The sequence below is a fragment of the Thamnophis sirtalis genome, unplaced genomic scaffold (genome assembly GCF_051295495.1).
Source record: "Thamnophis sirtalis isolate CommonGarterSnake01/CBP01778 unplaced genomic scaffold, rThaSir2_p1.2 scaffold_4, whole genome shotgun sequence".
NCBI classification, from domain to species: domain Eukaryota; kingdom Metazoa; phylum Chordata; class Lepidosauria; order Squamata; family Natricidae; genus Thamnophis; species Thamnophis sirtalis.
Window position 1 is genome coordinate 141,718,350 of NW_028261384.1, and position 16,227 is coordinate 141,734,576.

A 16,227-nucleotide genomic window follows, 5' to 3' on the forward strand; every position below is an offset into this window, starting at 1 on the left:
AGTTGAGAAAAATTTGCACTTAAAAAGAGAAAAAAAAAAGGGGGGAATATTTAAAATTGCTAGAAGGAAGGAAGGAGGGGGGGGAGAAGCAAACCACCCTGCGAGAGACGGACTCTTCGGTCCTCTCCCTTTTTCTCTCCCTCTCTCCCTCTCGGCGTTTTCATCCTCCTCTTGCGGAGAATTTGGGGAGGGGGTGCGAGAAGCTGCCCCCTTTCTTCCTCCCCCCCCTGAAGCCCCCCCCCAGGCTAGGAAGACGCCCGGCGGCACCCTACTCCCCCCCCCCCATCCTGTCCCGTTTTCTATTGAGGGTGGGCTGGGGGCTGTTTGGTTTTTATTTCGGTGTCCCCCCCCCATATCTGCTGGATTCGGGTCACTTCATGCTGGGAGGTTATCTACGAATTTTGGGGGGGTGGGGTGTCCCCCGCTCTGGTTGCCGAGCTTGGCTTAAACCCTACTCTTCTTCCTCCTCCTCCTCCTCGCTGGAGCCCCCTTTTGTCTGCAACCTTGGGGCAGGAAGACCCCCCCTGGGCCGGGAATGACGGGGACCTGCCCCTCCGCGGAGTATAGGGGGGGTAGGGTTATACTCTGGTCCCTGTCAATCATGTTTGATTTCCTTTCCTCGCCCCCCACCCCTTCCCTCCCGTGCTTGTAACTGCCTCCGAGCCCCTCCCTCGTTTGTGGGCGTTAGCATCGCCCCCCCCCCCCAAAACCCTACTCTACAAGCCCCCCTCGTGCTGGGTAACTCGCCATCCCAAGAGGCTGTTTTTCAGGGGAGGGGATATTATTATTTTTTGTGGGGGGGGGAGCGAGGAGGGGGGTTTAAACCAACTAGCACTCTCCTGTGCCCCCCCCTCCCCAAGACTGTCTCCTTGGTTCATATTTACTCTCCTCTGCTGTTCACAGGTCGAGCTGTGCCCCCCCCCCCTCCCTCTCGCCCTGTTAATCCAACCCATTTGTTAATCAACCTCAATAAAACACAAGTTTAATATGAAAAACCTGGCTGTGGTTAATGTGTCATTGGGGGGGGGAGAGTTATCTCGTGTTTCTTGCGTGGGAGGGAGGGGGGAAGCCTTGGCCTGCCCAGGGGAAGGGGCTGCCCAGAGACTCGAGGGTGGGGGAGGATATGGGGAGGTGGGGAACAACAGGGTAGGGCTGAGGAGTACGTCAAGTTCTTAGCGGACAAAGTTGCTCGGTTTCGGTCGGAGTTGGACTCCACTCCAGCAGATCCAGCCGAGGCACAAGGGGATAATCTGGTAGACCATCCCTGGGTTGAGTTTCAGGATGTTGCCCCCGGGGATGTGGACAAGGCCATGAGAGCTGTGAGTGCCTCCACATGTGTGCTGGACCCGTGCCCCTCCTGGCTGGTGGCTAACAGCAGGGAGGTGACACGGGGCTGGATCCAGGCGGTTGTTACTGCCTCCCTTCGGGAGGGGGTCTTTCCCCCCGCACTTAAAGCGGCGGTGGTGAGACCCCTCCTGAAGAAACCATCTTTGGATCCAGCCGTTCTTAACAATTATCGTCCAGTCTCCAACCTCCCCTTTGTGGGGAAGGTTGTTGAGAAGGTGGTGGCCTTTCAGCTCCAGCGGTCCTTGGAGGAAGCTAGCTATCTTGACCCATTCCAGTCTGGCTTCAGGCCTGGCTACAGCACAGAAACCGCTTTGGTCGCATTGACCGATGACCTCTGGAGATCCAGGGATAGAGGCTACGCCTCCATCCTGGTTCTCCTTGACCTCTCAGTGGCTTTTGATACCATTGACCATGGTATCCTTCTGCGACGACTGCGGGAGGTGGGGGTGGGAGGCACTGTTTTGCGGTGGTTCTCCTCTTACCTCTCGGACAGGTCGCAGTCGGTGTTAGTTGGAGGGCAGAGATCGACCGCTAGGCCCCTAACATATGGGGTGCCGCAGGGTTCGGTCCTGTCCCCCCTACTTTTCAACATCTACATGAAACCGCTGGGCGAGATCATTCGGCGGCACGGGATAAAATACCACCAGTATGCGGACGATACTCAGTTGTATCTGTCCGCCCCGTGCCAACTCAATGAAGCGGTGGACGTGATGAACCAGGGACTTGAAGCTGTTAGTGACTGGATGAGGGCTAACAAACTCGTGCTCAACCCAGATAAGACCGAGTGGCTGTTGTGTTTCCCTCCCACCAATTTGGCTAGTATCCCATCTCTCAGGCTGGGGGGTCAAACAGTACGCCCCTCAGACAGGGTCTGCAACTTGGGAGTCCTCCTGGACCCACAGCTGACTTTCGAACACCATTTGTCAGCTGTGACCAGGGGGGCATTTGCCCAGGTTCGCCTGGTCCACCAGTTGCGACCCTACCTGAACTGGGAGGCTCTCACAACAGTCACTCGTGCCCTTGTGACCTCTAGGCTGGAATACTGCAATGTGCTCTACATGGGGCTGCCCTTGAAGAGTATTCGGCGACTTCAGCTAGTCCAGAATGCGGCCGCGCGAGCGATTGTGGGTGCACCTCGTTTCACCCACATAACACCTATCCTCCGCGAGCTGCACTGGCTACCTGTCGATCTCCGGGTACACTTCAAGGTGCTATTAGTCACCCATAAAGCCCTCCATGGTAGTGGATCTGGATACTTGAGAGACCGCCTACTGCCAATTACCTCCACACGACCTATTAGATCTCACCGGTTAGGCCTCCTCCGAGTCCCATCTGCCGGTCAATGTCGACTGGCAACTACGCGGAGGAGAGCCTTCTCGGTGGCAGCTCCGACCCTGTGGAATGATCTCCCCGTGGAAATTCGTACCCTCACCACCCTCCAGACCTTCCGCACAGCCCTCAGAACCTGGCTATCCCGTCAGGCCTGGGGTTAAGACTACAACCCGCCCGAATAGTATGAATGTTGTGTTTTAATTATGTATTTGTCTTATATGTTAAAAGTTTGTCTCCCCCCCCCTTTAAGTTGTAAGCCGCCCTGAGTCCCCCCAGGGAAAAGGGCGGCATATAAATAAACTTTAAATCTAAATCTAAACTTTAAATCTAAAAAAATCCCCTGGGTTGCTGGGGAATGGCGGCGTTTGTGCGCCTCCTTGGGTGTGTGTGTGTGTGATTTGTCGATTTCTTTGGCCAGCAGTGTTCGTCGTAAAGTGGGTCAAAGTAGGTAGCAGGAAGGTGGCCTTAACGATGGGGGAAGCAGCGACACAGAGTCCTCGGCTTACGACCATAATAGACATAGCTGTAAGCCCCCCAGAGTTACCCTTACATGGTAAAGATGGGCGGCCAATCAATTTTCACAGGTCGGTTGTTCAAAGGTGTGTCACCCGGTCGTTAAGTGGATCTGGCTCTCCGCATTGCTGGTCGAACGCTCGCAAAAGGGGAGCACGTGAAATCCCCAGGGACACTGAAACAGTCATAAATACGAGTCAGTTGCCAGGCGTCTCGAGTGGTCGTAAGGGGAGGACTCGCCAATAATGTGGCGCATGATGGCTTTCTATCCACAACTCATGAACGGAGGTTTTTGCGATGTATCCATGTGGGTCTGTGGGAAGAGCCACACAAAAACCCATCATTGATGGGGAGTATCGTGGCCCAGTTGCCACCGGATGTCAATCGCCAGGAGTAGAATTCCCTAGTGGTCGAGGTTCTCCACTGGTGGCCAGCATCTCCTGAGCACAACTGGCTTGGTCCTAGAGAGGCCCCACATCTGGGCACCTTCTGGAGGATCTACCTGTCCCAACAGGTGCGTCATGGCACAACTTCTGCATAATCCCATCATCTTCCTCCGCTTAAACAGGGATGGCCCCTTTTACAACATCTGGTTCCCAGAATTCCTGAGATGGCCGTGTTTTAATGGCCTCTGGACTTCAACTCCCAGAATCCCTGAGTTAGCTGTGTTTTAATGGCCTCTGGACTTCAACTCCCAGAATTCCTGAGTTAGCTGCATTTCAATGGCCTCTGGACTTCGATTCCCAGAATCCCTGAGAGCTGTGTTTTAATGGCCTCTGGACTTCAATTCCCAGAATCCCTGAGTTGGCCATGTTTTAATGGCCTCTGGACTTCGACTCCCAGAATTCCTGAGGCGGCCCTGTTTTAATGGCCTCTGGACTTCGACTCCCAGAATTCCTGAGTTGGCCATGTTTTCATGGCCTCTGGACTTCGACTCCCAGAATTCCTGAGTTAGCTGTGTTTAAATGCCCTCTGGACTTCGATTCCCAGAATTCCTGAGTTAGCTGTGTTTTAATGGCCTCTGGACTTCAACTCCCAGAATTCCTGAATGCTGGGGGGGGGCAGTTTTAGGGTTTCAACAGGTACAGCGTCCAAATCACACACACACACAAACATCTACCATAATATTCCAATTTATTCAGGAGTTGGTTACACCTCTGAGTTCCAGGGACAACCTTTTAAAAACCACTTAAGACGTAAAACAGAACAAGCTCACGGAAGAGCAGTGAAGGTATCCTGAGGACCAGAACCTTAGGACGATCTATTAAGTAGAGAGAACATTTAATCTGAAGAAGATAACTGTATAACCGAGCTGGCTTCGGATAGAATTCTTTCAAAGTACATGACAAGAATGTCACAGGTGTTTAAGATCAGTGTGTCCCTTTGAAGACTGGGGGGGTGGGTGGGGGGGGACGGGACTTCAGCTCCCAGAATCCCCCAGCCAAGCGAAGATTTAACAACAAATGTATCTAGGCTACTTTTATTAAGTTTTTATTTTTATTTTAAATAAACTTTCTTAATAGACGGTGGGAATGCAGTCGATGTAATATATCTTGACTTCAGCCAAGTGCGGAAAAAATAATCCACCGAAGCTAAATTAATAAGCGGGTTAAAAGCAATTCAATGCGAAACTGGTTTGCTGGCTGGGGGATTCTGGGGGGGGGGGGTTGAAGCCCACCCGTTTAAAAGAGGCCGAAGTTGAGAATTGTTGGGTTGGGGGGGGGGGGTTCTCTGGAGGATTTCTGCCCGCCGAGAATTCTCTGCGAGGAAAAAACTGAAATTTGAACCCCGCGTCAAGCCAACTTTGAACGCGCTTCGGGAATTACATCCAATTCCGTTGCAGAAAACGCGGCTTTTCTTTCGGAAAATTTGATGGGATTCGCTTCGTTCGCTGCAGCGTGATTTGAACGCACGACCCCCCCCCTCTAACCCCCTTCCAACCCGGCTAACGGGAGTTTGGAAGAAACCGCGCCACGCTCGCCCTCCTTAACAACGGAAGCGTCGGCATTTTCGAGAAGGCCGTTTTGCAAAACCCGCGAGGTTCCCGGAGAAAACGCGGGAAGGAAATCGAAAGGATGCGTCGCTCGTCCGAGACAGGCCTTTCCTCTTCACGCCGGCACGGAGGGGCGGGTGGGTCTTGGGGAAGGACGCTGAAGCAGCCAACGGGGGGCGGGTTGGGGGGTCTTCCAGGCTCACTTGTGGTAGAAACGCTGACCTTGTGGGTGCTGAATGAAGGGGTGTCTGGGTGCAGTTTGAGGGGACGCCTGGAAGCCGGACTGCAAGAGAGAAGCCGATGAGAAGAGGTTTAACACACACACACACAACACTCTTGGGCACAATCACATTTGGGGTTCCCCGTGTTGATCCAGAAACCAGGTGGTGGTGAGAGTTCTAGTCCTGCCTTAGTCGTAGAAACTGGCGGGTGGCTTTTTAGCAGCAGACGGTGAGTTCTTCTCGTTTAAGGCATGAAAGTTATCTGGGCGACGCCGGCCAATAACCAGGCGACGGTGAGTTCTAGTCCCAACGTATGTACGGAAGCCACCTCGGGACAATTGTGAGGACACGGTGAGTTCTAGTCCTCATTCAGGCAAGAAAGCCAGCTGGGGTGACTTTGGGCCCATCCCCAGGAGGCGGTGAGTTCTAGTTCTCCGTGAGCCCCAAAAGCCAGCTACAAGGCTTTGGGCCACCCCCCAGGAGACGGTGAGTTCTAGTCCCCCCTTATGAAAGCCAGCTGGGTGACTTGGATAAATCACCAGGAGGTGGGGAGTTCTAGTTCTCCGTTAGGCATGAAAGCCGGCTGGGGTGACTTTGGGCCCGTCCCCAGGAGGCGGTGAGTTCTAGTTCTCCGTGAGCCCCAAAAGCCAGCTACAAGGCTTTGGGCCACCCCCCAGGAGACGGTGAGTTCTAGTCCCGCCTTATGAAAGCCAGCTGGGCGACTTGGATAAGTCACCAGGAGGTGGGGAGTTCTAGTCCTTATTTAGGCATGAAAGCCGGCTGGGGTGACTTTGGGCCCGTCGCCAGGAGGCGGTGAGTTCTAGTTCTCCATTAGGCCCAAAAGCTAGCTGGATGACTTTGGGCCAATCCTCAGGAGGCGGTGAGTTCTAGTCCCGCCTCAGGCACGAAAGCCCAGCTGAGTGACATTGGAGAAGTCGACAGGCGCCGTGAGTTCTAATCTCAACCCTCCCGCCCGTCTCCCGGAGGAAAAGGGTACCGTGTGAGGCTGCTGTGGGAAGCTCCCCGGAGAGGCAGGCCGGGCCGTGTGGGTGTAGGCCAAAGTGGGCTGCAGACATTGGAAAAGGAGACAGAAGGGGAAAAAAATAAAGCAGATTTAAGATCAAGAGTTCAAATTCCCCAATAAACCTGTTTTTTATCTTTATCATTGGTTCTACATCTCTTGAGGGGTACGGTGGCCTAGAGGGGGAGCTCTCGCCTCCCAATCAGCAGGCTCGGTGAGTTCGATCCCAGGTAGAGGCAGATATTTCTCTCTCTGGGCACAATGGAGCTAGCAGAGTGTTTTACTGGCCGGATGCTCTTCCCTGTTGCCAATGAGGAGTTTTGTTCGGCAGATAACAAAACTCCTCATTGGCAACAGGGAAGAGCATCCGGCCAGTAAAACACTCTGCTAGCTCCAATCAGCTGCCCACCTTGCAAGGGATGATGAGGTCATTAAATATATCTGCTGAATATAACTCCGCATTGGCGACAGGTGGGGCATCTGGCCAGTAAAACACTCCACTCTATTCAGTTGCCCAAGACTCCACCCCGCAAGGGATTATGGGCTCATCAAATGAAGATGATGATTTAATTATTATAACTAGGGAGAGGTACGGTGGCCTAGAGGTGGAGCTCTCGCCTCACAATCAGGAGGTTGTGAGTTCGATCCTAGGTAGAGGCGGATGTTTCTCTCTCTGGGCACAATGAGAATATATCTGCTGGGGAAAAAACTCCGCAATGGCGACAGGGAAGGGCATCTGGCCAATAAACACTTTCAGCTCCATTCAGTTGTCCAGACTCTACCCCCGCAAGGGATTATGGGCTCGTTAACAGATGATGATTGTTTCTACATCTCTAATAAAGTTGATTATATTGTGAGAGGGAGGGCAGATCCATAATAATAAATCAATAATAATAACAATAATAATAATAATATAACAACAAATAATAAATAACAGCAGGTACATTAAAGAAAGAAACAGAGTCACTAATCCTGGCTGCGCAAGAACAAGCTATCCGCACAAATGCCATTAAGGCCAAAATCGAAAAATCCTCTGATGATGCCAAATGCAGACTTTGCAAAGAAGCTGACGAAACTGTGGATCACATACTCAGCTGCTGTAAGAAAATTGCGCAGACTGATTATAAATTGCGGCACAATTCAGTAGCACAAATGATCCACTGGAATTCGTGCAAAAATTACAATATTAAAACAGCAACAAACTGGTGGGAACATCAGCCTGAAAAAGTCACCGAAAATCCGATGGTCAAGATCTTGTGGGATTTCCGTATACAAACGGACAAAATACTGGCGCGTAATCCACCAGGCATCACACTGGTTGAGAAAAATAAGGTCACAATCATAGACATCGCAATACCCGGTGATAGCAGGGTCGACGAGAAGGAATATGAAAAAATCGCAAAATACCAGGACTTAAAAATCGAAATTCAACGACTATGGCACAAACCAGCAGTGGTAATTCCAGTGGTAATTGGCACACTGGGTGCTATTCCAAAAGCACTGGAATTACATTTGAAACAGTTAAAAATGGACAAAATCCCCATCAGTCAAATGCAAAAAGCCGCACTGCTTGGATCTGCACGCATATTACGAAAATACGTGACGACGTCCTAGGCCCCTGGGTGGGGCCCGACTAGTAACCAATGCCAAATCCGGCGAAACAACTGGCCGCTGTGATACAATTGTGTAATAATAATAATAATAATAATAATAATAATAATAATAATAATAATAATAATAATAATAATTACTGGCGCATAATACACCAGACATCACACTGGTTGAGAAAAATAAGGTCACAATCATAGACATCGCAATACCAGGTGATAGCAGGGTCGCCGAGAAGGAACATGAAAAAATCGCAAGATACCAGGACTTAAAAATCGAAATTCAACGATTATGGCACAAACCAGCAGTGGTAATTCCAGTGGTAATTGGCACACTGGGTGCTATTCCAAAAGCACTGGAATTACATTTAAAAGTTAAAAATTGACAAAATCACCATCAGTCAAATGCAAAAAGCCGCACTGCTTGGATCCGCACGCATATTACGAAAATACGTTACGACGTCCTAGGCCCCTGGGTGGGGCCCGACTAGTAACCAATGCCAAATCCGGTGAAACAACTGGCCGCTGTGATACAATTGTATAATAATAATAATAATAATGGCTTTCTTCTTTGAAAGAAAATAGAAAAGTGTGTGGATAGTTATTAACAGAAGAGAGCCAGCAGGGATAGGGATAGAATAGAAATGGAATGGAACGGAATATGGAATGTGGAATAGAATATGGAATAGAATAGAATATAAAACAGAACAGTAGAATAGAATAGAATAGAGGACAGAATATGGAATAGAAAAGAATATAGAACAGAACAGTAGAATAGAATAGAGGACAGAATATGGAATAGAAAAGAATAGAGAACAATAGAATAGAGAATGGAATAGAATATTAGAATAAAATAGAATAGAATACAGAATAGAATATAGAATGTAGAAAGTAGAATAGAATATAGAATATAATAGAATAAAATATAGAATAGAATTCTGTTGTTGCGAATAATAATAATAATAAATAATCCATCATCCAGCAGGACCAGGAAGGACTTGATCGCGGACTCGCCCACTTAACCCAGCAGCAATTGCAATGCAATCATGCCCCCGTCCTTCAGAAGGGGCATGTGCCAATGCTGGCCTTACCTTGGCGGTGGTCTGCATTTGGACGGGGAGCTGGGAGGCTTGAAGGAGACTCTGGTTCGGATGGAGGGCCTGGGGGTGCATCGGACGAAGGGTTGACTGGAAGACACAAGGGTCAAGGCACAAAGGGTCAGCCCAGCCGGCCTTCTCTTCCCCAAGGGACGCCCTCCATTTGAGGGCAGAGGGAAGGGCCCACTCAGCACGTCTAGATACCTCCGGGTGGCCCCAAGATATATATATATATATATATTTAATCTGATAGGCACCTGATTTCTACCTTTCAGATTGAAACAGGAAAACAGGACTTTGGATCCTGGGTAGGATAACGATAAGGACTAGAACTCCCAGTCTCCTGGTGATGGGGCCAAAGTCACCCAGCTAGATTTCATGCCTAAGGTGGAACTAGAACTCCATTTCCCATTGATTGGCCCGGCTGGCTTTCATGCCTAAGGCAAGACTAGAACTCCCAGTCTCCTGATCATTGGCCCAAAGTCACCCAGCCGGCTTTCATTCCTAAGGTGGAACTAGAACTCCCAGTCTCCTGATCATTGGCCCTAGGTCACCCAGCCGGCTTTCATTCCTAAGGTGGAACTAGAACTCCCAGTCTCCTGATCATTGGCCCAAAGTCACCCAGCCGGCTTTGATTCCTAAGGTGGAACTAGAACTCCCAGTCTCCTGATCATTGGCCCAAAGTCACCCAGCCAGCTTTCATGCCTAAGGTGGAACTAGAACTCCCAGTCTCCTGATCATTGGCCCAAAGTCACCCAGCCGGCTTTCATTCCTAAGGTGGAACTAGAACTCCCAGTCTCCTGATCATTGGCCCAAAGTCACCCAGCCGGCTTTCATTCCTAAGGTGGAACTAGAACTCCCAGTCTCCTGATGATTGGCCCCAAAGTCACCCAGCCGGCTTTGATTCCTAAGGTGGAACTAGAACTCCCAGTCTCCTGATGATTGGCCCAAAGTCACCCAGCCGGCTTTGATTCCTAAGGTGGAACTAGAACTCCCAGTCTCCTGATCATTGGCCCAAAGTCACCCAGCCGGCTTTGATTCCTAAGGTGGAACTAGAACTCCCAGTCTCCTGATCATTGGCCCAAAGTCACCCGGCCGGCTTTCATTCCTAAGGTGGAACTAGAACTCCCAGTCTCCTGATCATTGGCCCAAAGTCACCCAGCTGGCTTTCGTGCCTAAGGCAGGACTAGAACTCACTGTCTCCGGGTGATTTCCCCAGTCACCCAGCCAACTTCCATGCCTCAACTGGAACTAGAATTCACCGTCTCCTGGTTTCCCGCCTGATCTCCCAACCCTTAGCCCGAACTGGCCAGCTCCCATGGCCGGCTCCTCTTGAAACGCCGGCACCGAGAAATGCTCGGGATTCGAACTCACCGAATCCGAAAATCCGGACTGCTGATTGGCGTGTTCCAGCTGCTTCTGGAGAGGGATGGTGGTGCTCGGAGGGATGAAGCCTTAAGCGGACAGAAAAAGAAGGTGGAAAGAAGGAAGGAAGGAGGGAGAAGAAGGGAATGGAGGGAGGGAGAATGGAAGGAGAAAGGAAGGAGGGAGGGAGAAGAAGGAGGGGGAAGGGAGGGATGAGGGAGGATGGAAAGAGGAAGGAGGGAGGAATGGAAGGGATGGAGGGAGGGAGAAGGGGGAAGGAGAAAATGAAGAGAGGTATGGAGGGAGGGTGGGAGAGGAAGGAGGGGGAAGGGAAGGTGGAAAGAAAGGAAGGAGGAAGGGATGGGGGAAGGGATGGGGGAAGGAGGGAAGGGAGGAAGGATGGAGGAGGAGGAATGGATGAAGGGAGGGATGAAAGAAGGAAGGATAGAGGGAGGGAGACGGGGAATGGAGGATGGGATTGAGGGAGGGAGGATGGAAGGAGGAAATGAGGGACAAAGGAAGGAAGGAGGGAATGGAGGAAGGAATGGAGGGAGGGTGGGAGAGGAAAGAGGAGGAAAGAGGAAGGGAGGGATGAGGGAGGATGGAAAGAAGAAAGGGAGGTTGGAGGAAGAAGGAACATTCTTGATCCGTCTGGCAAAAAGGGGCAAAGGGGGTGGGATGGATGGCCTCAGGGACCCTCCCCACCGTTCCTTGGCCCCAGAACTTACCCGCCTGGGCAGTGGGGAAGTGACCGTGGATGGCATAACCAGGTTGCTGCTGGGGCAAATACTGCATCGTGGAGAAAGCCGACGGGCCTGGAAGCGGGCGGGGGAGAGAAAGAGAAGTGGGCGGGATGTTGGTTTAATCCTGGCTTGTTCTCAAGAGACCCCCTCCCCACCCCTCGGACTGACCCGCCCCCCCCTCGATCCTCTGGCCTGCTCACCTCGGATGGACTGGCTGCTGGCATAGCTGACGGGCACCGTGTGCTGGCCCTGCCCCACGGCATAGGGGCTGTGCCCACTTTGGCTGCCCTGGTACTGCCCGTGTTCTGGGGTGCCCGCTGGGAAAGCTGGCTGGGCAGCAAAATGTCGGGTCTGTTGGGGAGAAGCGACACCCCCCCCCAAAAGAAAGTGGGGATCAGAAGAGAACCCTGGATTTTTCCCTGGATGCTCCAGTTCTGAAAGACCAGCCCCCCCCCCAATGCAGGAAATCCTCAGCTTACAATGGTTCGTTTTACGACAGTTCAAAGTTACAACGGATTTATGACGCCCCTGGGGTCACACAACCCCCTTTTGTGACCTCCCGGCAAGCGAATTGAATGCGGAAGCCCGGATTCACTTAACAACCCTGGTGTTCCTCACTTAACAACCGAAGGGACTCATTTACGGCGGCAAGAACAGCCATAAAGCGGGGCAAAACCCCTGCTGGACCCTTGTTTCACTTAGCGATGTAAATGCTCAATTCGGTTGCGGTCGTAAGTCAGAGATTTTCTGTTAGACGGCCACAGCCACACGTTTAAGACTTGGGGGGGGGGCTTCTCCCGCCGTTCTCCACCCATTCATGACCACAAGTTTCGATAAACCAACTTGTAACCAAGTTTGACGTGTTGTGGGAACCAAGTTTTCCCTGGGGTTGTAAACGATACCGTGAGGTGCTAGCTTAGCGTCGCTTGTTCGAACAACCACGAGGATTCAAACCAGATCCTGCACAAGATGTGAACGGGTCAGAGAGTTGGCCAAGGGCACCAAAGGCTTAACGGTTCACCCGTGGAACTCCTTGCCACTCGACGTTGTGGGTGCTCCAATGCTGGAGATTTTCGAGGCGAGATCGGACCCCCATTGGTCTGAAATGGTATCAGGGTTTCCTGCCTGAGCACGGGGTCGGACTAGAAGACCTCCAAGGTCCCTTCCAACTCTGCTACTCTACAATCAATTCACCTGTGGAACTCCTTGCCACCAGATGTTGTAGATACTGGAGGTTTTTTTAAGAAGACATTGGACGGCCGCTTGTCAGAGATGGTCTAGCAGAGGAATCGGCAACCTTAAACACTCAAAGAGCCACAAATGTCCTACCCGGAAGCCCCCCCCCCCTCCGGTTCAATTCTGGAGCCCACCAGAAGTCCGGTTCCTCCCGTCCACCACCAAAGAGTCTCCTCCTAGCACAACCTCCTTTTTCCTCCACCTGCCCTAACCGAAAGCCCCGTCCATTTTGGAGCCCACCGGCGACAGGGAGTTGCAGCAGAAGGATGAAAGAGCTGCATGTGGCTCCGGAGCCGCACCTAACCGAAAGCCCTATCAACTGTGGAGCCGATCGGCGACAGGGAGCCGCAGCAGAGGGGCGGAAGAGCCGACCCCTGGCCTAGCAGGGACTCCTGCTTGAGCAGAGGGTTGGGCTAGATGACGTCCAGGGTCCCTTCAAAGGGAACACAAAATAACCTCCCCCAAGGTAAGACGAGGCAGGCTGGGATGCAAGACCGCCTCCCGCTTTTGAGTGAAGACAGGCTCCCCTTGTTGGGGGTCTTTACCGTGATGACGGGCGGTCCGAACATCTGCTTCGCCCGGTCAGCTGGGCATGAGGGTGGTCGCCCTGTTGTGCCCACCGGGACTCCCTGCGGAGAAAGCCCACCAATCACAATTGATTACATTGACCGGCCGCCCACCTTGCCATCCAAAGCGGGTCTGGGCGGCTTCCTCGGCTTCAAATAGTTCCCCAAATAGTCCTCGATTTACAACGGGTTCATTTAGCGACCGTTCAAAGTTACGGCGGCACTGAACAAAGGGACTTAGGACCAATTTTTCACACTTATGACCGATGCTGCCATTTCCCGATCAGAATTCACACGCTCGGGCACTGTCTCGTATTTACGACGGTCGCTGCGTCCCAGGGGTGGGTGGATGGGGGTGTCACGTGATCCCCTTTTGCGACCTTCTTCCGGTGGGCAAAATCAATGGGGGAAGCCAGATTCACTTAACGGCTGTGAATGGCACGGATTCATTTAACAACGGAGTCTAGAAAGGTCGTAAAACGGGGCAAGATTCGTATAACAAACTTCTCACTGAACAACAGAAATTTGGAGCCCGGTTGTGGCCATAAGTCGAGGACTCTAACTGTGCAGGTAGGTCTTTTTGATTTACAGTTCTTTTCGGGATGGTCGGAAGTTACGACGGAACGGAAAAAAAAGGGACTTAGGACTGTTTTTCACATTTACGACTGTTGCAGGATCCCTCCCTTAACAAAATTCAGATGCTTGGCAACTGAATCACACTTACGACGGTCGCAGCATCATGTGTGTGTGTGTGAGAGAGAGGGAAGGAGGTGTTCCCCTTTTGCGACCTTCTGACATGCAAAGTCGACGGGGGGGAGGGAGGCCTGATTCGCTTAACGACCGCACGACTAACTTAAACAACGGCAGCGATTCCGCTTAAGAACCGCGTGCACGAAAGGTCGTAAAACGAGGCAAACTTCACTTAACTCGCGTTGAGCAAAGGGAAATTCGGGGCTCGGTTGTGGTCGAAAGCGGAGGACCCCCCCCCTCTATTCCCATCTCCCCCCTCTCTCTCTCCAGCTGCTTCTCCTAGCTGCAGACCCCACCGATGGCCCCTCCCCGCCTGGATCTCAGCCCCCCCCACCCCAGCCCCCCAACTCGAGGGAGCCCCAACCCACCTTGCATGTTGAGGATGTGGGTCCCAGCGTGCACAGCCATCCCCTGCTGGTAGGCAGCCGCGGCTAACGTGGTCATGTCACTGGGGGGGGGGGAGGCAGGAAGGGAGGGGGGGAGAGGAAACAAAGATGTCAGTGCCCCCCCCAGAGCGGCCTGGAGACCCCCCCCCCGACCCCCCTCTTCGCTTGGTTGCCCCCCTTCACATCATGAGGGCTTTTGACCCCCCCAAAAAAGAAGAGAAACGGCCTCTAACCTCCCCACCCTTCTAGCACGGATGGCGTTCTCTAGTTGGGTCCCGAAACGTCTGCCAGGAAACCCCCAAACTCAAGAGGGGACCCCCAAACAGCCCATAGTCTTTTTCTTCCTCCTCCTCCTTCGAATCCCATCCTCTTCTGACACTGATGACGTCACCTAGTTGGCTCACGAAACACCTGCAAGGAAATCCCAGACCTAACGAAGCACCAAGGACCCCCCCCCAGTCCTCCCCCTCCTCCTCCCCACAAATCCCATTCCTTTCTAGCACTGATGATGTTCCCTAGCTGGGTTATGAAACGTCTGCAAGGAAACTACCCAGCTCACAGAGGACGAAAGGACCCATATTCCTTTTCTGCTTTCTCTTCCTCTTCTCTTCCTCCCCCTTTCTCCCTCCCCTTTCTCCTCCTTCTCGCTTCTTCTTCTCTTCCTCCTTCCCTTTCTCCCTCTCCTTCCCCTCCTCCCCTTTCTCCTCCTTCTTCTTCTCTTCCTCCCCCTCTTTTCTCCCTCTCCTTTCCCTCCTCCCCTTTCTCCTCCTTCTCGCTTCTTCTCTTCCTCCTTCCCTTTCTCCCTCTCCTTCCCCTCCTCCCCTTTCTCCTCCTTCTTCTTCTCTTCCTCCCCCTCTTTCTCCCTCTCCTTTCCCTCCTCCCCTTTCTCCTCCGTCTCGCTTCTTCTTCTTCTCTTCCTCCCCTCTTTCTCCCTCCCCTTCCCCTCCTCCCCTTTCTCCTCCTTCTTCTCTTCCTCCCCTCTTTCTCCCTCTCCTTTCCCTCCTCCCCTTTCTCCTCCTCCTTCTTCTTCTCTTCCTCCCCCTTTCTCCCTCCCCTTCCCCTCCTCCCCTTTCTCCTCCTTCTCTCTTCTTCTTCTTCTTCTTCTCTTCCTCCTCCCTTTCTCCCTCTCCTTCCCCTCCTCCCTTTCTTCTTCTTCTCTTCCTCCCCCTCTTTCTCCCTCTCCTTTCCCTCCTCCCCTTTCTCCTCCTTCTTCTTCTTCTCTTCCTCCCCCTCTTTCTCCCTCTCCTTTTCCCTCCTCCCCTTTCTCCTCCTTCTTCTTCTTCTCTTCCTCCCCCTTTCTCCCTCCCCTTCCCCTCCTCCTCTTTCTCCTCCTTCTCTCTCCTCCTCTTCTTCTTCTTCTTTTCTCCTTCTTCTCTTCCTCTCTCGCTCCTCCCACAAACCCCTCTCTCCTCTAGCACTGATGCCATTTCCTAGCTGGGTTCTGAAACGCCTTCAAGGAGACCCCCCCAAACTCAAGAGATTCCCCAAGGACCCCACAATCCTTTGCTTCCTCCCCCTCCTCCTCTCTGCAAATCCCCACCTTCTTCTGACACTGATGCTGTCACCTAGTCGGCTCACGAAACGCCTGCAGGAAAACCCCCCAGCTCAGAGAGCACCCAGGACCCCCACAGTTCCTCCCCTTCTTCCTCCCCATCCCCATCTCCTCCTCCTCCTGCCTGCAAACCCCCCTCCCTTCTGACACTGATGATGCCACCTAGTTGGCTCACGAAACGCCTGCAAGGAAAACCAGCCAAGGAAAGGCCAGAAACAAATATCCTTTTTATCAGCGACGGGATCTCCCCCATTTGGGGGCCAAAAGGAGGCAGAACAAAACAGTGTGTGTGTGTTGTGTGTGTGTGTGTGACATTTGTGCCCTGGAAGCCCCTGGGTTAGGCCCCCTCCCATCCCACCCCACCCAAAAACAGCCTGGGCTCTGCCAGAGACGGTGCCAGGACCTGCTGGAGACGGTGCCAGGACCTGCTGGCGTGACCCGAAGGTTGAAAGGGGGTGGGGGGGAAGGGGAGAGGAAGGCGTGGGGAGAAGCCCCCCC

General features: G+C 52.5%; 1 protein-coding gene across 1 annotated transcript in view; it reads right to left on the bottom strand.

The window, feature by feature from the left end:
• Positions 1-4,307: 4,307 nt before the first annotated feature.
• The window catches only part of GPS2 (G protein pathway suppressor 2), an 18,156-nt gene continuing 6,236 nt past the window's right edge, over positions 4,308-16,227 (bottom strand). The window contains 9 exon segments of the mRNA XM_087714294.1: positions 4,308-5,468; positions 6,404-6,472; positions 9,126-9,221; positions 10,506-10,585; positions 11,225-11,311; positions 11,440-11,590; positions 13,021-13,062; positions 13,064-13,104; positions 14,160-14,239. Of these exon segments, the coding sequence (XP_087570420.1) occupies positions 5,385-5,468; positions 6,404-6,472; positions 9,126-9,221; positions 10,506-10,585; positions 11,225-11,311; positions 11,440-11,590; positions 13,021-13,062; positions 13,064-13,104; positions 14,160-14,239 (730 nt within the window). The 3' untranslated portion in view covers positions 4,308-5,384.